The sequence below is a fragment of the Sardina pilchardus genome, chromosome 8, assembly GCF_963854185.1.
Source record: "Sardina pilchardus chromosome 8, fSarPil1.1, whole genome shotgun sequence".
Taxonomy (NCBI): Eukaryota; Metazoa; Chordata; class Actinopteri; order Clupeiformes; family Clupeidae; genus Sardina; species Sardina pilchardus.
The window spans coordinates 19,942,547-19,968,878 of record NC_085001.1 but is presented as its reverse complement, the minus strand read 5'-3'; the positions used below and the strand labels follow the sequence as shown (position 1 = coordinate 19,968,878).

Here is a 26,332-nt window from a genome sequence, read left to right as displayed (position 1 = left end):
TATACACAAATATAATTTCCATTATTATCTTTACTATAATAGTACTCTGTAGAAAACAAAAATAATTCATTATCTATAAGATTACAACCAAGGTATACAAAATAGATTTTCAGCGTCACATCACAGATTGCGTGTACATACAAAACTTGCTGGGCTAAATGAGCGGAAAATGGGAATTATTCTGCTTGGCATTCCTGTTAACACGAGACAAATGCTACAAAGTATATCCTCTGGTCACATTAAATAGTAGAAATACAAACAGTACATTTCAAGTTGTAGCCAGGTAGACATTCCTATAGGTATTCCACAATCTTGGTGTCTCTCACTCTAATGACCCATAATCAGTTACTAAATACATTGTATATTGACTCACATTCACACAAAAATAATGGTAATGTTACATACCAATTGTAGTCTGTTGTGGTAAAGGTGGTAAGTTATTGTAAAACGGAACAATAACTTATCTTATAATGTAGCCTAGCAGCGTGTGAATTTGGGCTTTGGAGCTATTTTGGTTGTTTCTTTTCCCCCAGCCATTTCCAACCATTGCAGAGGCAAGAAACAAAAAAAGGAAATAAAAGGGCATTTCTTACACAAAAGAACATTAACTACATAATCCATAGACTTAAACAGCACCACTTTTTGACTTGGGAAAACCAATCATTTTTAAAGACATGGAATCCCTCTGATCATTCTTTTACCTATCATTTGTGAAAAGACTCGAAGAATGAAAAGTGCAAATAAGTATGTTCTTCACATACTACTTATTATATGAATAAATATAGAGATAAACTTGTAGGTAGATTTGCACAGAATATTTTCTCATTTACAGTACATACAGTTAAAAACTCCCTCTGCTCATCAACTATTTCATACGAATCTCAGTGGCATTATGTGGTTTAAGACTGAACATAGTGCATTTGCTTACTGAGGACAAAGGTTTGGTAATACTTAATACCGGATCAAAGTTTGGATTTTGGACACAGGTCTTATACACGGCGTCCATCTCAAATCTGCGGTACAACGTGAAGTGCGAGTCCATGACATGAGTCTGGCCATTTCCCTGGCATTGTCCTGTCTGCAGAGCTTTGGTGGGAGCAGGGGAGAATCATTTACTCTCCTCACAGTAGGCCCCACGGGTGGGGTGGGGTGGGGGGGGGGCTTTCTCTGTTTGCCTCGCCGTCGCCGGCGGCACCACTACAGCGTTGTCTCACTGCTCATGTCCCGGTGCCGCGGGTCCGTGTCCGTGTCCTCGTAGTCGGACTCCATCTCGATCTTGACCTGGGGCACCGGACAGGCCATGCCCATGCCGCGGCTCATGGGCCCCGCCGGCGACGACGGGCAGGAGATCTTCAGGTGCAGCGTGATGCTGAGGAGCAGCAAGTCACGGTTATGAACGCACAAGGTCCAGCCAGTGACATGGTGGTGAGGGGTCAGGGGGGGTAGGGGTGGGTAGTGGGAGAGAAAAGGGGCAAATAAGGGGAGGAGAGCAGAGCAGGGAAGACAAAGATTGCCAAAACACAGTCCACAAAAGAGTTAAGAGGCGAAGGCAGGGGTAAAAATGCAAAAGAAGAAATCAATTTGGTCATATGGGTACTGTGGAATTGATAATGATTGGCACACATTGTGTTTTCAGGGTGAGTAGGGTGCAATTCGGCATGCGTGTCTGCTCAGTAATAGTCCCAACAGAATTCATCCCAAACTGATGGTCAAAACATAATCTTTAAAGTGATATTGTGGGAGAGAAACCTCTAAACTTAATATCTGTTTTGAACCAAATCCACTAAAAAGCAATGCAGACCTGAACACCACCAGCCATGCCCTATACTACCAGAGAGAAAGCAACACAGCAAAGCCTACAGTACGTACACACACATTGACAACATTTACATGGTGTGAACTGAGGTGTGTGTCAGCACAGCGACCCAAAGGAGAGAGCATGGAGGATTGGCTTTACACTCACAGACAGACGGTAAAGATGACACAATGGACACAACAAAACATGCCACACAACATTATGTATTCTATACCATGGGGAAGACGTATAAAAGTGGTGATCAAAATGTTCAGGACGATTTAATTCACGCACAGAGGAAAAAGAAACAACCAAAAATCCCAGTGGTGCCTTGTGCAAATGCATTTCCCAAAGTGTAACGTTGTATATTCAAAATGACTTCTACAAATGTTTACATGGACAATTGTTTATTTCTATTTATTTAGTTTTCTTTTTGCAGCAGCAGCAGCAGCATGACATGAGTTCTCTACAGATGTTAAGGGCTTGTTGAGCCCATCTGGCCACGTGAGGTCACATGCGCCATGCTGTTGAAAAGGAGGTCAGTGTATTGACCTGTGTGCTGTGTCATATGAGATCTATGATTCATATCGGTCAGGCACCATCAGTGGTAGATTCACATATTTAGTGAGCATCCATAACAAATGAACCATGCTTTTTTTTCTCAAACAGAAACCTGTAGATTTGGATTTTTTTGTGTGAAAATGTTTCAAGAAACAATGGAAAACATTACAAATGTCTTAAATAACTGTTAAACAACAGAATGTCTGCAGACAAGCTTGCTGATGCTTAAAATGTTCCATCTGCATTGCTTTTAAGTGGATGGTGAGAGAACATGAAGGGCATTATGCTGAGAAAGACAACTGAACAAAGTGAGAGGCGTAAAAGTGAAAAGAAAAACATGTCCACTCAGGTTGCGTATAATAAAACTACTGTGCTGTGTCTCTATAGAACCAATACACTATCGTAAATATGTAACTATGTACTGTAAATATGTGGCATATTATACTTGAAGCAAGTCTAACAGTCTACGAATGGGCACCACTCCATGTGTTACAGAGAATCAAAAGTTGGAAGAGAGCCACAATGTTAATGTACTTTAGGACAGATTATTACTGGAGTGTGAATAAGAGTAAACATTAGCAGGCGAGTGCAACAGAACGGGGAGTGTGTCAATAATTGTAATAATTGCCAGGCTGGCAGTGTGCTGCCCACTCTGAGTTGTCATCTGGGGCCTGCAAGAGGTCACGGTAGGGGACATGGAGTTTGAGTACACAGTACCTGCGGTCCAGGTCGGAGTCTGGGGGAGAGCAGTTAGAGTACGGGTGGTACTTCTCCTGAGGAGGCAGAAAGCAGTGAAGGTTCAGAGGATGTCCAATGGGTGGCAGTAGTGGTACATTATGTGTGAAATTGAGAACAGGGGCTTTCTTTGTTTCTTTTTTCTTTTTCTCTCTTTCTCTCTCTCTCTCTCTCTCTCTCTCTCTCTCTCTCTCTTTCTCTCTTTCTCTCTCTCTATCTGTGTGTGTGGTGTGTGTGTGTGTGTGTGTGTGTGTAATGTGTATACAATAATGTGCGCATGCATGTACATGTTAAATGGCAAAATGAGGCAAAATGAGGGGTGTTGTTGAGGGGTTAAGAGATTTACAAAACAGTGTTGTTGTGCTTTGGGGTGCCGCTGCAGCTGAACTTGAGCGATAACAGGCCCTGGCAAGTCCTCTAGAGCACGCTTACCTCGTCCTCACTGTCATCCGCTCTTGACTTCTTGTCCCTCTTGTCTTTCGGTGTCTTCTTCTCGTCCTCTTTCTTCTTCTTCTCTTTCTCCGGCAAGATATCATCCATCCAAGCTAAGTCATGCTGTGAGAACACCATATCCAGCATCTTACGCACCAACAACAGCCCTAGAATCTGAGAAGGGAGAACGAACATTCCATCAGTTCTTCGTTAGATTGCATATCGGCTTAACATCTGCAAAAGCTGAAACGACTTCGCAGTGATGGTGAATTTTCTGAGATTCTTCAGCGAAACGAGATTGTTCAGATTACAGTATATCCTTTGTGCAAGGTCAACAAACTCCTGCAAAGGAGACAGGGCCCTTTTTCCCAGGGAAATGTCTGATGAGCATGTAAATTACCACAGACGAGCACACAGGGCTTCATTAGTTGCTCTCACGATTTGACATTTGAAACCTTTGCAAGAGAATCAGCAAGAAAAATAGGGCAGCAGGCGTCCTTGGGCAACACCCATCACCTCCACAAACCCTATAAGCCAAGGCTGTCTATACAGCATACAGTACATAGCAATTAGAGCATGCACACATACATAGCACACTCACGCACGCACGCACACACACACACACACACACACACACACACACACACACACACACACACACACACACACACACACACACACACACACACACACACACACACACACACACACACACACACACACTCCACACACACGCACACACGCACGCATGCACGCACGCACACACACACACTCCACATACACACATCAATGATTTACCATGACGGGGAAGATAATGGCCAGAAAAGTGGATTTGAGAACCCAGAGGACAATCAGGCATATGATCTGGATCAGTGTGAAGAGGTGAATCCGTCTCAGGGGCACATGGCGGAGGAAGGTGAAGTCAGGCTGGTGCTTGGACGGCATCAGATATAATTTTATGCGGTCCCAGAACTGCAAGGAAAAATACACAAGTTCAATAGCTGCTGCTGTAACGAACGATAATGAAGTTACTCAGCGATTTAGCATTCAGCCACTATTTTGAAACCTCGTCATAGCTCTCAGTGGTCTGATTTTATATTCATCAGTTTTTGAGTAATCTTCAATTAGACTGTCTTTCTTTAAATCTGGTGTCATATTGGAATTAGGGAAGGAAAAATATACACATTCAAAAGTTTCTTCTGTAACGACAATTGAGTTACTCAGGATTCAGTCACTATGTTTGAGACCTCATCACAGCTCTTGTGGTCTTATTTCATACTCATACATTTTTGAGTAATCTTCACTTAGACCGCCCTCTCCTTGAATCAGGCGTCAAATTATTTGCCCACTGACATTTGCTGGAGTGCGGCAGTGAAAACACCTGCTAAGGCTGCCAAACTGAGCGGTCTCCCTTCTCGCCATGCCTGACAAGAGTACAAGAATTCATTTTGAAATTGTGAGCCACAGACATCGGCAGCATACAAATCACCTACTCACTCCCAGGCGAAGAAAGAACAAGAGAAAAAGTTGAATATTTGATCGTGATTCTCACTGAAATGAACTGTCTATGAACTATCTTCACCCTGAGAAATGTCAACGATGACAATCACAGAATGGGCTCGTTATGATATCCTTAGAGAGGGTGTACGTAATCAAGGATATTTAACATCCTCATCCAAAGCACCAAATGGCAGAACTGTGTACGACTTTAAGAGTAATTAGAGGTTTAAAATCCAGCCCGATCAGTGACTCACCATGCACTCTGGATTTCACAGTGAAGCATTTGTAGCAATTGTTATTTGATTGGTAAGACTACTAACATATCACTCTTTATAGGACAAAAAACAGAAGTCCTCATAAATGTAATGGCTGCATTTCACCATATTATTTTGGGACATGGATGTCCATAATTATCTATGAATTATCTGTAACATAACGTAGTAACTCTATTGCTCACTCTTAAAGAGGAACCCCCCCTCTTATGCGATCTATGTGTCAGTGATTGACCGTGAAATAGACCAGTGGCTCCCAAGGTATGGGTCATGCTACAGCCCTACAGGTGGTGGACACATCGGTTGAAGGTGAAGAAATGGAACAAAAGCCATAAACATCCGACTACTGGTCAATTTTATTATGACAGTGCTCTTCTAGCATACTAGCCTGTAACTAACCTATTTGATAGCCTATTATGAACAAGTGAAAAAAAAAAAACATTTATTTCTATGACCTGCCATGGAAGGTATGGGGACCACTGATACATTTATTTTGAGTCAATGTGGAAATATTTTAGCTTAACTATGTACTATGTTAACTATTGCATGGATGGGCAATGCCCCACCCAATTACCTGAATTCCACTGAGCGAGGCCACACCCATGTAAAGGAAAACTCCATAAAGTACTGGCATTGGGATGAACTGTATAGAAAGAACAAAGTAAAGTAAAAACTCACATGTCGGTGATACAACATACATAACATGTATGAGAAATATTGTACTCTTATATTCTGACATGTTTCATGTTCAAGGCTAGGACCCCTGTGTATCATGATGCAAGATTCATCTCTCACCTGAAGTACAGGGGCCAGGAAGATGGACACTCCGGTGAGAACAAACACAAGAATCCCAGTAACTCTCTGTTCTCTGCATTTCAAGATACACAAGAAGAAAGCCAAGACAGAGTTACATCAATCACTGATTTTGTTGCCTCTTCCCCTCATAAACGCTCGATCTCTTTTTCTCTGTCTTTCTCTCTCTCTCTATTTCTCTGTCTTTCTCTCTCTCTCTCTTGGTTCACTCACCTCACTCCCAGGAACTGAGGCTGCTCTCCAGGAGCACTGGACTCGCTCTCCATCTTAAGGGAGTCTATGTGGGCGATGGAGATGACAGTGGCAGCTACGTACCAGGGAAGTCCCAAGAAGGAACAAACTGCCATCAGTACACCCACCCACAACAGGTCCAAGTGATAGCCACACCCTTTCTGTGAGATGAGGAGAGAAAAAAAATGAACTAAGAATGCAATTCTAAGGAAAATGCAAAAAGTGCTATGTAAAATATCACAGCAAACAGATAATGGAAGGACATTTTGGTAGTGGTTGGTAGATTGTTGCTAAGGTAATCGAGATACTTGCTAGGATGTTGCTAGGGAAGACAAGTTGGTTGCTATGGTTATTACATACAGTGGTTGCTAGTGTAATCATGATGGTTGCTGTGGTGGTTGCTAGGTTGTTGCCAGGATAATTGATGGATGATTGCAAGGTTAGGGCCATTTAGATGGTTGCTAGGTTGTTGGTATAGAAGACATAGTGGTTGCTACACTCAATAAAGAAGTTACTATGCTGGTTGCTTGGGTAATCATGTTGGTTAATATGATGGTTGTTAGGTTTACACTATGGAAGGGGTCCCTGCAAGTTGTTACTAGGTTGTTGCTAGGGTAGATATGGTCGTTGCTATGCAAATAAAGTGGTTGCTATGTGGTTTGCTAGGGTAATCATGTTGGTTGCTAGGCTGACATTGTGGTGGCTGAAATTATGGTTAATAGCTTATTGCTAGGGCAATTGAGATGGTTGCTAGGGAAGATATAGTTATAAATATAGATATAGTTGCTGAATAAAGCTGCTGCGATGCTCGTTGCTATGGTAATGCTGTTGGTTGACAATATCATAGTCTTTGCCAGGTTGTTGTTAGGGTAATTGAGATGGTTCTTAGGTTGTTGCTAGGGTAGATATGGTGGTTGTTATGCTTAATAACAACCATAGGTTGCTATACTGGTTTCATGCACTTTAATAAAGGAAAAGTAATAATACAGACAGTAAACTCACACACAACCGGTGATGCGACAACAATTTATGGCAGATGACTGGCAAAAATGTAATAGAATGTATTGAAGTGAATAGGGAAACACACACGTGGAACACCGGAGCGACCATTGCAATCGCATCACTCTAATCGTTCCCTTTCTATTTTTCAGGGCGATTTTGATACGTCATAATAGAAAGCAGCTGGTCAGTGAATCTCCACTGGAAACAATGGATGACCACGTTGCCAGTATTGTGTGTAATACAGTGATTAACAAAATTCCGCCGTCACATTTGACTGTCGCATCATTGGCTGTGTGTGACCCCCTTAAATGTCATACTGAAAGGGTGCCAGAACATAAACCTCTTTTTTTCCTGGGAACCCTACACTCTTCTGTTAACAACAGAAACAGACTACAGTACCTTAATGATAATGGCTACTGTACCTTGAGTTTGTTCTCTTTGCGATTGACAATAACAGCACTGATTTGTTGATCCATGAAAATCAGAATGGTGACAAGGAGTGCTGGAACAAAGCTGGCCACATACACCCACCAGGGGTTCTTTCCGAAAGGTAACACAATCCAGCCGCGACCTGGACGTGTAGGCTGTATAGAGACAGTCCCAGTAAACACACACAGCAATACAGCAGCTCCTCATAAAATGACCAGAAATACAGTATAACATATTGAAAACAGGTTTACCTTAAATTCAGTGGGAACAATTAGTTTAGGAGTCTTTAGCCCCACCAACATGTCGAGCCCCACAAATGTCATGATTGACATGAAGATGGAGAAGTCACTGATGAGCTTGCGAAGCTGGACATTCACAGATGTCACACACACACACACACACACACACACACACACACACCAGTCACAGATGCCAGTCACACACACACACACACACACACACACACACACACACACACACACACACACACACACACACACACACACACACACACACACACACACACACACACACAAAAGTGGAAATTATGGAAATATAAGTTAGAGTTAGATATTCACTTGAATTAATTATTAATCACCAGTATTAAAAGATGACCATGCACATTCTGTAACATTGAATAGACTCAGTGGCAGAAAATGGCCTACTGTTATTAAGCGCATTGAGAATGAGGGAAGTTGAGAGGTCTTATCTGGGGGCCTTATCTGCAGTGCAAAGCACACAGCCCAGTGGGGAGCAGGGTTTGCTGGGAAATTATACACTGGTATAGGAACAGACACTAAAGAAGCTTTAGCTTATATGTTCTAGCGTCATTCAATTTACTCTACTTTCTATAGTTTCTAGTCTGCATGCAGGACTTCCTATATGGGCCTTTGTTCTTTTCTGCCATCCCTCACCCCGGTGGGGAAGTAGCGGCTGAACTTGAACTTCTTCAGAGAGACAGTCATGGAGTAGGTCCCAAAGAAGAGGATGAAGGACATCAGAGCCAAGTCGGGCACGTACTTGCAGGTCTTGCCCACCAGAGCACCTCCATACTTCACACACTCCTTCTTACTGAGCTGTGTCCAGTCCAGAGCTGTAATATTTAACTAGGAGAGGACAGCGAGAGCGAGAGAGAGAGAGAGAGAAAGAGAGAGCACGCGAAGGTGAGAGTAAAAGAGAGAGAGTGAAAGAGAGCGAGGGAGAGAAGTACAAAGAGGAGAAGTGGAGTGGGAGGTGAAGGAAGGTCGTGTTTGACAGACGACAAAGAGAAAAAAGAGAGAAAGATAAAAAGAGAAAGGACAAAAAAACAACCATGGACACAGAGGGATACGATGGGAGCCTCCACTTCAAAATGTGTTTACATCTCTCAACACAACCCTCTTATTCAAAACACATACCCAGCATTACACTAGTCTACACTGTGATCCTTTTAGAGATGCTACACTTAGAACCACCAATTTATATAAATGTGAAATTAATACCAGAAAGATGGCTCTCCTCATTCCAACACCCACCCCACCACATACACACACACAAACACACATACATCCACACCACACACACACACACACACACACACACACAGACATACACAGACACACACACACACACACACACACACACACACACACACACACACACACACACACACACACACACACACACACACACACACACACACACACACACACACACACACACACACACACACACACACACACACACACACATACACACACACACACACATACACACAGACACACACACAGACACACACACACACACACCCAACCTCCAGCATAGTGGTATCTCAGGAGAAATCAGCCACTTACCCCAAACAGAGCAGAAGTGTTGTCTGGCACTGGCACTACAGCATGAGAACATCAGTGAAGCCACTGCAGAGACAGAACCACAGGAGGGAGAGGAGGAGGAGGAGGGTCAGGGAGGAAGGCCTTGGGCTCGGCGATGGCATGAGTGTGGTTCCATTAAAACTACTGATACAGGTAGCGACTCATACTCACTCACATTGGACAGCAGCCGAATTGGTTTTGTGCAACGGAAACAAACATGAAATATATCAGTTAAAACAGTCAAATAAAGCATCCAGTAATTTCTACACATCACATTAATTCAATTTCATGCTATCCTTCTTATGTTACTTAAAACATGGTGAATGAATCACAATGTCATGTAAGAAATGAGAAGATCAGAGGGTTACTTAACAACCCCCCCACCCCATCGCACCCCACCCCTCACCACCTTCCCTTACATGCAATTCTAAACAATGTGCCAAGAATGGACTCACTCGGGTCTGGGGCGATGCACTCGCACTTGTATTGGGTGACGAAGTCTGGCTTGAAGTCGGTGTTGATGGGGTAGTACTTGAAGGAGCCCGCCATCTTCTTGATGGCGTCCGAAATGAAGATGAAGGAGATGAGGCTGGAGAATCCCTCCTCTGTGAAGCGCGTCATGTACTTGATGATGTAGCTGGCATCCGTGGCCACCAGGAAGAAACACTGCACGCAGGAGTGTATGCCAATCCACAGGCGCAGCTCCATGTAGTCAATGCCGTTGCTCCTGTTAGTTGAGGGGCAAAAGGTGGAGAAAAAGTAAAGAGTTTTAAAGGGCTTGTTAGAATATCAAAATCTATGAAGGATGGAATGTTCAGTGTGGTCTTCACACAGTCTGTAATGTTTGTTTGTTTGTGTGTGTATTTGCGTGCATATGTACAGTGTGCATGCCTGTTTACTGTGTGTGTGTGTGTGTGTGTGTGTGTGTGTGTGTGTGTGTGTGTGTGTGTGTACATGCATGCATATGTCTGTGTGTGTGCACATGTACTGTATGTGAGGGGGCATTTGCTTCCTTGCGGTCATGAAAGAGGTGAGCGAGGGACGCTCACTTGCTGAATTCAAAGAGCAGTTTCTCAAAGATGAGGATGGGCCCTGTGGAACTGAGGATGATGAGTGGCTGGCCACTGAACAAGCAGAACACTGTCCCGGCCAGAGCTGTGCCCAGGAAACTCTCCATCACCCCCTGATGGACAAACACAGTGTTGTCAACAAAGCCACTGTGATGGGAGCCACTGTGATGCTCTCTTAAGTTACACTAGATCACAAATATCCACAAATAGAATGGTAAGAAACCAACTGCCTACCGGTATGTTGAAAATACTAACCAAGAAAAAGCGGATTCACTGTGTGTCTCAACTTAATATATTGGTGACATTCATCAGCATTTGCCTACTATGGAATTTATTGAGCATTATGGCACCAAAATGTGTAGGCTACCTGGTAGTTGTCAGTCGCATCTCCAAGGAGGCCACCAAAGGTGATTGCATTGGTGATGCAGCCCAGATAGATGAAGAGGACAGCAGAGATGGACTGCACGTGAAATCCCTCATAGAAGTCACTGGGGAGGTGGGGGGCCTTACGCTTGATGTCTAAGAACAGACCACCACAGAATCTGTGGAGTAGAATTCATTCAGTCAGCGTACTGCTACATGCTACGTTTAATGTAACAAAAGGTTAAAAATGTAAAAATAGCATTACAGTGAAAGGATATGCTAGCAGTGAAGCTATGTCCAAATACCTGGTTTATCTTTTAGTTTAAAGTCTATTTGTTTCTGAGAGAAATGTCTCCTGTACCGGTGGTGCACACTGGTCCAAACTGGGCACAAGAAGCAGGGAGTGGGCTGTACACATATGCTAGCTCAGGCAGAGCTATAATTAAAATGTACTGCTGGAAGACATCTCAGCAGCATAATGAGCTGGTCACTGTTCTCTCAGGCAGACAGTTATCTGTTTAGCATGGGCTACGTGTTTAGAATAGACCACCAGCATCAGACTTATAGACTAATGCCCGGCAAATGCTAATGTCTGACACATCCTCTCAGGAGTGATAATATGTTGACCCTAACTGGGAGAGAGGTTTGAAAGGCGGCAGGGGTTAGCTCGTTAGGATGAATGCAGTTAGCATCAATGCAGAAACCCCTGTGACAGCAGAATTGGTGGACACGGACTGCAGCATTGGTGGATCACTTTACTGTTCAGCTTTGAAGTTATTAAAGATTTAGACTAGCCACTGTTGGGCTTTGACAGTGACAGCGCCTGATCATCAGCTACTGTTGATTTGTGTCATGAACAGGGGGAAAATGAAGCTTTTCTATTTCATGATTCAGTCCAGGTTAACCTATTTGACCAGACAGATGATAGAGGTAGAGACTAGAGCTGAAAGCACCATATGGAGATATGAAAGAAGGAGTGGAGAGAACAGACAGCTGGTGTAAACAATGTCTTTTTGGAGTGGGAGAATGTGATTGAATTCCAATTTATTTGGTTTCCGGGCTATGAACTTTAACTGAAAAAGAAGAGTCTGAAACTATGCTGTCATTCAAACTCCTGCTGGGAGGTTAAACGCTGCTTATGTAAGTTACTAAAAGCATCAATGTCACTAACCCCTCGATGTTTGTTTGTTTTAAAGTGCACTGTATTTCTGACTGCAATGCACTGAAATGAATATGCATTATACGCTCCTGATTTAATGGACAAGCTCTTCTATTGCTCCAAATAACCAACTTGGAAAAACTGACAAAAATCTAAAACCAAGAGCCAGCACCATTTATTCAAATTATATTATATTATATTATATTATCATGTTTGGCTCCACATACTTTCTAGTCAACACTGGTTGGTCATGTGTGGTCATGGTTAACTGTGCCATTTGGCCAGCGTCATCAGACAGACATAATTTGTACATATCTGCCTCACTGCTGTGCTATACCTGCCGGTGAAGGCCAGTTCCTCCCCAAGCTCGTGAGGTGCGGGCATCTCCTCGTCATCACTGTGGCCTCCTCCCCCACCCGCAGCTCCATTCATCTGCCCAAGCTCGTTCAGGGAGAAAACTGACTTCCTGCCCACAGAGGAAGACAAGCACACATAACAAACACACACACACACACACACACACACACACACACACACACGCATGAATTTAAAACAGTAAACAAGAACAGGGAATCACAATCTCCAATGTGGCATGAACCATCCAAAACAAAGGTTCTCACCGTTAAGACTTGAACATACTGTACCTTTTGTCAGCTGAGGGCACTTTCTTGGGAGGCTCAATGCGGATTTTGGGGTCCCACTCCCCAGGTGGCAAGACGATGACCTCGTCCAAAAACTCATCGATGCCAGCAATGAGATCCTCCCGATCCCTGGCTTTGTATGCGACATCACTGAAGAGCTGTAAGGAAACACAGATGCAGAAAGATGAACATGCACAAGAATACATTCATGTGATTTGTAATAGTCCTTCTTATCCCCTCAATCACACACAACAATTGCGTTTTTCAAATTTCAAGATCACCAGGGAGAAAATGTTCAAGAATTAAACGAGACCACTAGAGGATTTTCACATTTATATTCATGGAGAGGAGAGATTCTGAATACTCACATCATCTACCATCAGGGTGGCGATAGCTCGGCCAATCTCATTATAGGACTTGGCTTTGCCATGAGGCCCCAGGAGAACAAATAAGAACCTTGGTTGAAAACAGAGAAATATAAATATTAATCAGACCTCTCATAAACCTTACCGTCTGTATTTTTACTTTGCTCAATGTATATTCCATAAGAGTAATATAATATGAATGAATGAGAGAAAATGGTGAAGGTGGACATTAACCTGGTGGGCACAGGGACCTCAGTCAGTCCTCCGAGTGTGGTTGCCTGAGCCAAACGTACAAAGGCCACAAAGGGTTTGTCCAGGAAGTCAACCTCTCCAATCAGGACATTGGATGCCTCTGCATCTCGGGGGATCTTTTTGATGAATTTGTTCTTCAGCTGCACAAAGAAGGGGGAGAATCCAGGGATATACACATGACCTAAAGGCATACATCTATTCCCATAAAGAAACAAGTCCAACTGGAGCCTCAATTCCAAAAATCCCATCCCATTCCCGTTAATATCATGAGGAACATCCTTCTAGGAAGCAATATCTCACAGATATATATGATTTACTTTGGGTTTAATTACACAGGGGATTCGATATAGCAAAGCCAGCCTGATATATATGAAATGAATCCAGTGTGTTTGGTCTCGTCACACATAGCTAGTGTCACAACAGAGAATACTTTCTTCTCCATGTAAGGTCTGTAGCAGGTCGCTCATTGTTGGACACTTAGATCGTGGATGTAGAACTAAGGCTAATACTGAGATTATGCAGCACACAGTGTATTAATCATAAAGATCTTAGTCTCAAGTCTCATGCTAAAATGTCATAGCTGGCAGTGTGTCCTGCATAGGGTTAAAATATGTAGTCAAAAATAATATCTTCACTACTAAGGTCTTTATAATTGTGCATGATGTGCAACAGAATCACAGACCTTGCAAAAAGCACCAGCTTAAGTATGACCATCACATGGGGAGTTCGGGCAGAACTTCACAATGGGTTACATTAAAAAATAACATTAAGGCATGCAAGAGAGTGAGGATAAACGATTATACAATCCAAAATGTCAAAATCAACTCGGTCAGTCCTGAATGCTGTAACTGTACCATGACCCAGCTTGTCTATGGGCCACTGGCTGGTCACAGACTGGCTGTGTACACGAGTGTGGGTGATGGCACCGTGTAATGACGCCATTGCGTGTCCTCAGAGATGGCCCTGCGAGTCTGCATGTGAGAGCGAGGCACGAGGACCTGTTTATAGTGGCAGCTCAATGCTGACCCAGACAAACCCCTCCCAACCAGATCACAGCTAGCAGTGCAAACTGCACAAACACACACACACACACACACACACACACACACACACACACACACACACACACACACACACACACACACACACACACACACACACACACACACACACACACACACACACACACACTTTCACCCTCACAGCTCTGGTGTTATGTGCACACACGCACTTTCATATTTTTTGTTCCAACCATTCACTTAATCAGCTAATTCTTATTAGCACATCTCTTAAGCCATGGCAGGACTTTTACTTTCTGAAGCTGGATTTTTACATCTCTATCAGTACTCAGTTGTTAGACTTTGATCTCGCTCTTGCCTTTATGTACAAATAATAGCAATAGTCACATGTTAAAATGTGCTATTTTTGTATAAAACTATCTGTAGTCGTACAAAACACAGTGTTGACTGGAAGCATAGGGCTAATATAATAACTTTGCAAGTTATTACAAGTTGTCAACAAACAAATCATTATCTTTTTTTTGCTCTATAATCCCAGAACATAGCAAAATATTGTCCTAAAAGGTCAATATCACTCTCCTAGGTATTGGTGCGGCACTAACAAAAAACCCAGGCTTGATATTCTGTCAACAAACCATTTACTTAACCAAAAACCAATACTGGTTGCCACGGCAACTGTAGATGGAGGGAAACAAACCCCCGAAGCAGTACAAATAATTGTCAGTGTAAATATCATATGGTACAAACTCCCCAAAGGCATGGCAACATTTCAGCCTACTACACAGTGAAAGGCGGTCCAGGAGAATGATTAAGTGGAAACAATGAGGTTGCCCCAGCAGTGCTTACCTGGTCTGTGCTGGGTGTATCAGCAATATCATTCATACTGCGACTTTGGGCATGACCTGTAATACAAAATGCAGGCATACCTCAAACTCCTCAGGGCAATGTAAAACCTACTCCTACACTGAATTTCATTGTATGAATAAAATGTTCATAAAGCTATTATGATAACCGGAACAAATATATGCAATTGAAACATGATGGAACTTATTTTTCCACCGGTGGAAATACAAGTTTAGGGGCATATAGTTATATTAAAGATAGTCTGTGAACTGTGTCACACAGAGCATTGCAGCCTTCAGCAAAGTATTGAAGGCGTATACTGTGAATAACAATCAGTAATCACACTGGTGTATTATTGTCCAAACACAAAATATAATTTGGGACAAATGGGATGAGGAGATGTGTTAGAGTGCCATGAAGGCCAGGGAGTGAGTGGGTGTTAGAGTGAGTGCCGGGGAAAGCAAGAGAAGAATAAGGGAAGGGTGGAGACTCACGCAGACGCCCATAGTTGCCTGCCTGTTTGGAGCGCAGGTCTTCTGTGGAGCGGTTAAAGTTTGCTCCCGCGGGCGGGGCGCGGTTTGGACTGCGGTCTGGAAAAAGGGAGCGAGGTGGACAGAGTGAACGGCTAGCCGTGCGTTAGGCGACTTGTTTACGCTACAGTGAACAGAGACAACTCCAAGAGGGTCACGCTCGAGAAGAGACATTCACTCACTCACACCACCGCTGCCATTCTTCCACTCAACCGCATCATGCAAATCAAATCCAGGAAACCGGCCAAAAAAACGGCCAGTGCAAGCGGGTAGTTTCTTAAGACGCAAGGTGTTTGGGGAGGGGTTGGAAAGGTCAAGAGCTGCACTCACTGCCGGCGTTACCGCCGCCTGTTTTGCCGATGTCTGCCAGTGAGCGGTGAATAGGCTTCTTGGTCTGGTGCCTGTGCTTCCGCAGTAGGACGAAACTGATCTTATCCCGCAGTTCTGGACCAATCATCCCCTCTTCAATCTGTCTCTCGATAATGTCATCTGGAAAAGAAGCCATTTGTACCATTGTCGTGACCATTCATTAAAATTATATGGATGAGTTCTAATCCTCTCCAAGCCAACAGAGCAATAAATAAAATTTGGTGAGCTTTAGAGAAACAAATCACTGATTTTTGCTTCACCCACCCTTAGAGGAGACAAATTGATAAATACTTATGCTTGTTGCTTCAACCAAGTGTGAATACAATCTTTGGAGAAATTATTCTCATTGCGAATTATTCAATCAGCATAACTTTTCATGCTTTGTTAGAAACTTTTAATTGGAAGTTTGGTATCATGTTACTGTATATTAATGTCAGTGCCGAGCTATATGATATGATGGCCTCAGGAAAATACTAAAACTTTTAGCTAGTTTGTCTCAAAGAATGTTCCCTCAGACTGGTTTTAGCAGCTTGCTATGGTTTCTTTTTACCATCTGTTCCTTCTGTGGCTTTGACTCTGATTGCCCATACCCAGACATGAAGAACACTTTTTATGATTGTGTGGGAAAGCTAACATGGAAGACCTTCACACTACTTTTGAGTATTGTTTTTTTCTTTTCTTTTTCTGAGGGCACTACATGCTCAGTCATTAACTCTGCCCTGTCACTCACCCACTATCTGCGGTAGGGAGTACCCCTCCAGGTCTAGTAGCACAGTGCCAGTTTGTAGACAGGTGCGCAGCTCAAAGAGGCTGTGCAGGGACAGTGTGGACACATGGGGCTTGCTCCACCGCTCACCGCCCTCCTCCACCTTCTCCTCAAACTTCACCCACCTAGAAGACAGTTACAGGAGGAAAGCATGTCGTCAGAGGCTGTCCAAGCCTGACAGACTGTTAGGTGTGAGATTGTTGGGTGTAAGTTTCTGTGGGTCCTTGAATGTGTGTGTGTGTGTGTGTGTGTGTGTGTGTGTGTGTGTGTGTGAGAGAGAGAGAGAGAGAGAGAGAGAGAGAGAGAGTGTGTGTGTGTGTGTATCTGAGGTATTTTTGTGTTTACAGTATATTCATCTATATTGACCAGTGTGTCCATGTCCATGTGCTAACAGACTTTTGTTTTACACAGTGAAGTAAAATACAATGTACGTGTGATGTGTGGTCAGGTCCCATGTGGGTGGTCAGATATATAGGACCGTGTCTGTGCTCGATGGGGCATGGCCAGACCAGGCTGGATGAGGGCGCAGAGGAGTGGGCGGTGGGACGTAGGGGAGAGAGGCTACCTGGCCGACTCCTTCCACTCCAGCTCGTCCCCCTCATGCTGCAGAGTGTCCATCTCCGTGAACAGGGTTGGCGTCGGCATGTCGTCGTCATCGCCCAGGATGTAGCGAAGACGCTCTGCCGCAGGCGACACTGCAAGAGCACACACACACACACACACACACACACACACAGAGGTACATATGGTTGTCTGTTTGGCCAGTACATGCTTTGTGAAACACAAGGGCTGTTATACTGTGAATAAAATGCACTTTCCAAAGGGGATGAATACATTTACATTGGCTGAGATGCACAGTTTGTGGTTTACCTTCAAACCTCAGACATCACTAGCAAATGCAAAAGCAAATGTTCCATCAGACTGACCTTCACAGAATGAAAGCTTTGCACTGTTTGTTGGCAAAGCACGGATAGGCTGTCCTTTGGATAGCACAATTCATCCACGTTGGTAATTCAAAATTCATAGAAAAATAAAAGATTAAAAAGAAGCCTAAAGAACAAAGGAAAACTAACCGAATAGAAAATGACATAAAAAGTTGGATGGAATTGATAAGTTAGGAAAAGGCATCTGAGAAGAGTTGAATCAGTGATCTGGATTTGAAAACTTTGGGAGTACCCTTGATCTCATCAGGAGGTTGGCTTCAGAGCTCAGTAACATAACAGCTGAATGCTGCTTCACCATGTTTAGTTCTGACGGTAAACTTTGATTTATCTCCAGTGTTCTGAGAGAGTGGGTGTACACTGTTGAAACATCTAAGTGGTAATTTGATCTTGTCCTATTTAGTGCATTATAAAGCAGCACTAAAGCCAATTGTGTGACTTACTGAAAACCAGCATAAGGACCCAAGGATTGGAATAGTGTGCTCAATTTGTAACAGTGTCTTTGACTGAGTCATTTTGAAAAAAATAAATAAAAGTATGAGCACAAATCTCCAACAATTATTTCAGTGTCAGTTGAAAAAAAAAAAACATGACTCATCCAGCTGTTCATTTGGTCAGTGAATTTAAATTCTTTGGGACCACAATCCTTTTTTAGCATTCTAAACATGAACCTGCTGTGGGTCCTAGACTCTCGAGCATTTTGATCGCAAATGGGAGAGGGGTGATTTATTTGCATTTGATTCTGCCCCCCCTCCTCGTCCCCGAACATATCTGAGAGTCAAGCGCTCTAACGCTTTTCAAGGCTCAAGGGCTCAGGGAAGCCAAGAGGGAGCTGGGAATCAGAATCGACAAGCAGACAGACAGACACCTCAGTGGAGCAAAGGAGATAATACGCTCCTCCAGCTTAATTGCACCATGACGAGGAAAACAGGTTGGCCTTCTCATTGAGACTCATTTGCAACTTTCAATCACTTTCAACAGAAGCGTGCAAGACAGAATTTGTCTAAGACGTAGCAAATTGACAAAAATCAAATTGATATTGATGCACAGGCAATTTTTGACAGAAGTGGTTTATCCTTTTCTGTGTTCACAATAAGCATTTGTACTGCTGTATTTTTGTTGGTTAAAAAAACAAACGAACCAACAAACAAAAAAACAATTGACAGACTGTTTTCATATCTCTACCTCCGTGCTGTCAAATAAAACAGTGCATTCTCCTGTGAGCTGCTCTTACGGGGACCTCCAAATGAGTGGTGTGAGTTCCACTGATCGGTCACTCCCACAGCACACAGCCACAGGCCATGCATGGCCAGTGCGATATTTCGAGGCCAGCCAAGTAGGACCACTCCAGGGCCCGGCTTTTCAGCAGATAATTCAATGCTGAATGCTGTGACCTTTCAATAATGCACCACCAACTCTCCCTAGGCCCCCGCACCACAAAACCACATAAAACAAAAGAAAGGCTTGTTTGGAATAAAGAGCAACCAAACCGTCAATCTCAATTTTCAAACAAAAACATGTAATGAGCACACTATAACAGAATCGCACCCTGAGTGCAGAGGCTGAACCTAATTAATCATAAACATGTGTATAAGTGCCGTGCATTTAAATGCAAACATGTAGGCTATCTTACTTTTAGGGTATATTAATTTAAAACTGTATATGTAAATCAGCATGAGGACACATTTATGTGATATATTTTGTCGTTCTGGCTACTAACTCAATGCCAATGAGTCTATAGTTCGCAGCACGGGTAGATAAAGATATTTTGGATATGAAGGATCGATGATAATGATCTGCTCTATTGATGTGGGACCTGGGAAATGAATGCCTCGTGTTTTATTGTCTGTGTGCACACACTGACCACAAAGCGCTTGGTGGTCAACTTGTCAGATTAGCCATGCAGGCAGATAGGACATGGTTAAAAAGTGTAAGTATGTTAAGGACACTGCCATGACACTCTATACACAACACAGACAGACAGACAGACAGACAGACAGACAGACAGACAGACAGACAGACAGACAGACACACACACACACACAAACACACACACACACACACACACACAAAAGGTTCATCTAATCCAATCACTACATTACTTTGAAATTCAATGTATAGAGTTTCATTGTCAGCGCCTCCCTTTACCAGCTACTTTAGTTTAACAAGGATATTGCACCAGCAGGGAAGGCCTTTCATGTCCACGGCTTTTGTTAGTCTCGATCCTGCCATTTGAGTTTCATTTACTTCCATAGCTTTCATCTTAATCTTTCTTTCAACTCATACTCAAATTATAAATGTATTACTTTTCAAAATGGTTCATATTTCCTTTAATGGATACTCTGCTTTATCTGCTGCAATGTTCAATTGTGGTAGCGGCCTTAATAAATTACACTGCATAGCTGTCCTCATACACCCTACACACCACACATACATACACACACACACACAGACACACACACACACACACACACAGACATACACTCACTAACAGATTAACCAGAAAGTAGTTCATTTCCTCTTGTTCTCTCTCTCTCTCTCTAACTTTCTCTTTCACACCAGGCCAAAGCGCAAAGACACGCACACACACACGCACACTCTCTGTGTATGTATAAACTATGTACATATACTATGTTACAACGTGATAAACGCTGTTTAAGTAAAAGTACATTATACTGTAAGCTAGACATATGTGTGTGTGTGTGTGTGTGTGTGTGTGTGTGTGTGTGTGTGTGTGTGTGTGTGTGTGCATACAGTATATAGATTGATTGATTGATTCATTTGACACACCAGCATACATGCCAACAAATTTAACACACATACACTTCTCTATTACACACTCTCTGTCTTTTTCACACACACACACACACACACACACACATTGTCATGCCCTTAAGGGCACTCTGCTTTATCGATTACAGCACAGAGGACATATATAAGAGCCCCCTTAGTCTCAGCTAAATGGGCTGTCACAGGCCAGCACCTCATGTCTCTTCTCCAGTCTTCAGGGTGATGGCAGGACTGTCTTTACTGTGATTACACCCTGTTACACACACCAACCAAAAAAAAAATGTTGCTCTGTCAGCACTACCCGCAGAGTAGACCACAGGGACTTAGGGCCAGTTGCCTGGGCAGCCTGGTTGGTCTGAGACACTCACTGGTCCTGTTGATGTCCGAGGGCAGGCTGTGTTCGGGCGGGTCCAGGCCCCCGGCCTCCATGTCGTAGCGGTCCAGGTCGTGGTGCTCGTGGTGCCTGTGGTGGTGCTCGTACCGCCTGTCGCGCTCCATGTCCCCCGAGTCTCGGCTGGACATGGAGCGTCTTCGCCGGCGCTTGCGTCTGTACCCTCGAGGGATCGGCACGCCGATGTAGATGGACTGATGTTCTGAGGGAAAGATGAGGAGGAGATACGGGAAGAGGAAAAGAAAGAGCGAGGGGATTTGATTATGTACACAAAAGCAGATTTGAAAAGATCAAGGGCGAAATTGGAAAATGTTTGTGCATTGGTCATATCAGGCCGCAGGCAGAAATTAGAGACCAAAAGCGAAACTCATTATCTTAATTCACATTTAATTATACCACATCCATCTCTACACTATTGAATTATTTTACAATCCATTTAACTCATGTTTAATTAATTTGTGTAAATTGTGCATGTTTCATTTCTGTACCTGATTAAAAATAAAATAGTTTTCAGTGATTACTCTTTTGCTTTCATGGCCAAAAAAATATGACATTAATACAAATTTGACAGCAGAAAGCTTCAATGCATGTTAAAATAAATGTGGAAATATAATAGGCAGAATTATACTCTCGATCTGTAAAAAACCTCAGACCATAAAATGTGAATGTGATTAAATCCAAGCAGCCAATAAGCCTGAACACAACCTTGTGAAAATTGAAAATGAATGTGGTCTGGGACAACATAGCAATATCTTTTTTTTTTTTACCACTGGCACCAATTTAATTGAAGGAGCTCATTTTAAATTTCATGTGTACTCAAGTGTATCTCTTCTTTATTTTGGTGCCCATTTCAAGGGGACCAATCAAACCATGAGGAGGAGAATATTATCGGACTCTAATGATGTCTAACAAGCATACGTCTGCCGCTCTAGGACCTGTGAGAACTCACACACCCTGGCAACGGAGTGAAGCCCTGTGTATATCCACCGAGAGGATATGTCCTAATTATAGCCACCCGATTCGATCAGATGTGGTCTGAACTTGACACTGTTTCTGGCTGGCGCAATGACAATACACGGCTGATTATCAATCCGGTAGGGGTGATCACTGCACAAACAGATAGACCGCTGGAAGCGCATCAGGCTATAATGTCCTGAGATCCACTTCCTTCCCCCATCCCCCTGCAAAGTCACATTCGACACTAGGCACGCACATAGAAACAGACCGATTATCTCTCTCTTTCATCCTCTCGCTGCCTCTCCCCCTCTCTCTCTCTCTCTTTCTATCTCCCCCTCTCTCTCTCTCTCTCTCTCTCTGTGTCTCCCTATTATACACACTGCATACACACATGTGCGCTGAACTAGAAAAAAAAGGGAAAAAAGAACCATTTGAAAACATTCTCTTCCCCTAATTAAACAAATCAATCTTAATCACCAACCAGCTAATTACAACTACTTAGCTGTTAATACAATCAGATTTGGCATCTTAATCGAAACGTATCTCTTTTTAGCTAAAATACCCATCCAAGACTGGCAGAATGCAGAATTAGGACTAATTAACATCGGAACTAACAAGGACTTCTTGAGAATTTGCCATTTGTCTTCATCATATCAAAGAATATACTATTTAATTTAATTGTCTTCATCGTTTAAGTCTGTGTTTGTGTCTCACCCTCGTCCACTTCCTCATAGCGATGGCGGCCTCCCATCATGCCCCGCTCAGGGTCCATCCTGTAGGAAGAGAAACGAAGAAAAGAAATATATCACATGAGCCACAAGACCTTCAATTCAAATAAAACAAACACCACAAAAGTAGACCACCACAAAGCTCGCACATGTAAGAACATACTGAATGCGTCCATGAGTATGTGTGTGTCAGCTTGTGTGTGTGTGTGTGTGTGTGTGTGTGTGTGTGTGTGTGTGTGTGTATGTATGTATGTGTGTGTGTGTGTGTGTGTACATTTGCATTTGCCTGTAGGATAGTGTGATGGACACATAACAATTTGATCACTTTTATTCACCTCCTTGATCTAAATCTTGAATAACAACATACAACATTTTGCACATCACAATCCTAACCCTAAGACAGGGCATGGAGCCTAAAAACGTGCAGCAAATTAGGGGAACTATGCCAGCGATGGCCCTCCAGTCTGTGAGCGTGAACAACGCGAGGTGGCTACAGCTTTGACCATCCCAGAAGCATGCATTGTGCATTGACCTGCACGAGAGCCCTGCGCCTGCTGCCAATCAATGGCGAAATAATTAAACGGAGAGAAGCTCAATGGAAAGATGTCTAATTAAAGGCGAGGAGTGAGGGGACCCGTGCCACATGATACAGATACACACACATACTGTACATGTCCCTCTGTCGGCATTGCCAACTGGGATCATGACTGCAGTGCCCACAGCGTTGACATGGCACCAGCAGGTGGTGGTGGTGGTGGTTGGTGGCGTGTGCTGAGTTAGACTATGAAAGTAGGCTTGAGCCTTAAGTGAGACTGTGCTCAATTCTAGTGGCCACATAAAGCATGAAGGACATGATTTGTTTGTTGTCACTTGAACACCATACTTTTTTTCCTTTGGGGATTAATGAAGTAATCTATCTATCTATCTATCTATCTATCTATCTAACGGTATCTATCTATCTATTTGTCACTGAAATTCAGTATTTAGATATTATGAATGTACTGATCCTGTATGTATGACACCATTCTGCTTGTTACCACAGAGCCTGGGAATAAACACGTAAAGCAATAGTAGGTCTATACTGACAGCATAAACCATACAACCCAAACTTCAGAAAAATGAGTTTTAAAATGGCTTCCAGAAAGTAGCTCTGCTGCTCTCCAGACCAAGCCAAGGCAAGGGAGAGTCAGTGGAGTATAAAGGCCGGTCCGAGGTGTACGTGTGTGTGGGAGGGGGGGGGGGGGGCTCCAGTTCGGATGGACGGCCTGGCCAGTGTAATTAGCGCTGTCACATCGGTGTCCTTCACACCCAGTGGACAGGCACCGGCCTGCAGGCCATCAGCACTGACAGCTCTGATCAATAGCCCAACGAAGGCACTTAAACTCACAGGGCCCGGCAAATAGCCCCACTGGTGCTGCCGCCTGCCACCACAGGCCCCGCTCACGTTTGTACTTCCTCCACAGCACTCTCTCTCTCTCTCTCTCTCTCTCTCTCTCTCTTTCTTCTCTCTCTTTCTCACTCAAACTCTCATTCCTTTCTTCTCATTCTCTCTCTCTCTGTCTTTCATTTTATCTTCATTTCTGATATTTTTCTTCTCTCCCCCCACCTCTCTCTCTCTCTCTCACACACACACACACACACACACACGCACGCACACTCATTTACAGTATATCCTCTCACTCTGTCTCTCTCAGTTGCCTCCTCTCTCTGTCATTTTCTCTTCATTTCAATTCCTAAAATCTTTCTTCTCTTTCCCTGTCTCTCTCTCTGACTCTGCCTGTCTCTCTCTATCTTTCACACTCTCTGTTTGTCTCTCTCTCACACTCACACACACACACACACACACACACACTTTTCATAAAGTGCCAAAAAACACGATGTCCCCAAAATAACATCATGTACAACATGGGAAACCATGGCTAATGCTAGACAGCTCAGCAACATCTGTCTTCTGCTGACAGCTGCATTTATAGGCCTTCATACGAGCTTCCTCTGGTGTTAATGGAGCCAGTGACAGCCTAATTTTCTCATTCCTCTTTCCTCTCTATGCTCAGGAAGTCAAGCAATTAAGATAAAGCTTTCAATCAACAATCTGCCATTACATTTAAAATGGTTTGCATGGATTCTCACTTGAAGAAAAAGAAACAGAGAGGCAGTGAGCATACAAAATGTAAACAGATTCAAAGTATTCCATTAAGAAGACTTCCTTTCACGGTTTGATATTTAGCCTGCAGGCTCACAAAACCCTGTGAAATTAGTTTTGATTTAGTTTTGATCAGTATTAATTTCTGACTTTGTTTTTGAACCGAGGGAAATGGTGTTAAATATTATGACAATCTTCAAATGAATATTCAAGAGGGGAATGAGACGCTGCTCTTAGGTCCTGTGCTATTCTCTTTGGGGCCATGTGACTCCACTGAGAACTGAGCAGCTCACGTGCAGTTGGTGACAATGTGGTGTCACCAAATGCCAATCACAGCTGCTCCAATTATGCGAACCAGTGCAAAGGTGTCATCAATATTATTACAAATGAATGCATTCTCTTCCAAAGTAAATCAACTGACACAGAAAGCTCACAAGTTGTAAACATCTCACCAGAATTAGAAACAGATCCACATATTCTCATAAATAAAAACCCATAATAGCACAGCTAAAACCTGCACAATGAGTTGCCATGGCAATTGTGAACTTGGTCTCATGTGATTAAGCTTGCTTGTCTTACTGCTTACTAATATATTTCATCAAGTCACCTTTCAGCAGAGATGACACTATGAAACTGTAGATTTGGATACAGGTCTAAACTTGTATCATTATTTTCTTACCTCAGGTTCAAATTGCCACTTAATATATGTGCATGCCCAATCGCTTGACACCAAATCTGCTCAAGATAGCACCTGTTTACCATCACCACCATCAGCACAACTGACAAATAAGAACCTCAGACACAAAAACAGCCAATGCTATTCAGAGGATTCATATGTGTGAACATTACTCTTATATTGCTATTCTTTTATAAAAAATATTGCTGAATATTCCAGGCCTCCTAAAAGAACTGGTCAAAAGCATGAGGAGTTCATGTTCATGTTCACATATCAAACAGCTGAAAAACCAACATAGCCAGTGTTTACCCACCAAGTAGGGCACTTAACGTCCGTCGTATATCACTTTGGTCTAATTTTCATCAATGACTACTTGTGTTCACCAGTACAGTACTCTCATGCAGGCAGTTTGTCATATAAACACTTCAAACTCTGTATAAAAACAAATATGCCACAAAAAAGACTAGCACAGCCTTACGACTAGCACTGCCTTGACTTGCCTTGTCAATACTGGGGTTTTACAAAATGGTCAGCTGACATTACAGCTGACTGCAGATCCACAATGGTCTCTGACCTCTTGCTACATAAAACAATGGAAACACCTACCTGATTTAAGTTTCAGTTGCAGGAACAGGTGAGGAGAGAGACACCGCCACTAATCGAACGGATTCATCAAGGCAAACTTCTCAATGACAGCCACGTCTGGAAT

At 43.1% G+C, this 26,332-nt stretch overlaps 1 protein-coding gene across 1 annotated transcript; it reads right to left on the bottom strand.

The window, feature by feature from the left end:
• Nucleotides 1–3: 3 nt before the first annotated feature.
• slc4a5a (solute carrier family 4 member 5a) lies at nt 4–26,332 on the bottom strand. The gene is made up of 26 exons (XM_062543150.1): nt 26,230–26,332; nt 22,791–22,849; nt 21,097–21,321; nt 17,563–17,692; nt 16,962–17,122; nt 16,193–16,351; nt 15,827–15,922; nt 15,336–15,391; nt 13,453–13,610; nt 13,222–13,309; nt 12,857–13,011; nt 12,550–12,678; nt 11,058–11,232; nt 10,670–10,803; nt 10,076–10,347; nt 9,603–9,637; nt 8,685–8,876; nt 8,022–8,135; nt 7,764–7,925; nt 6,322–6,500; nt 6,091–6,163; nt 5,870–5,938; nt 4,322–4,495; nt 3,524–3,697; nt 3,074–3,129; nt 4–1,369 (listed from the first exon to the last, which is right to left on the bottom strand). The coding sequence occupies exons 2-26, from the start codon at nt 22,846–22,848 to the stop codon at nt 1,198–1,200; spliced, it is 3,396 nt and encodes a 1,131-aa protein (XP_062399134.1). The 5' UTR covers nt 22,849; nt 26,230–26,332; the 3' UTR covers nt 4–1,197.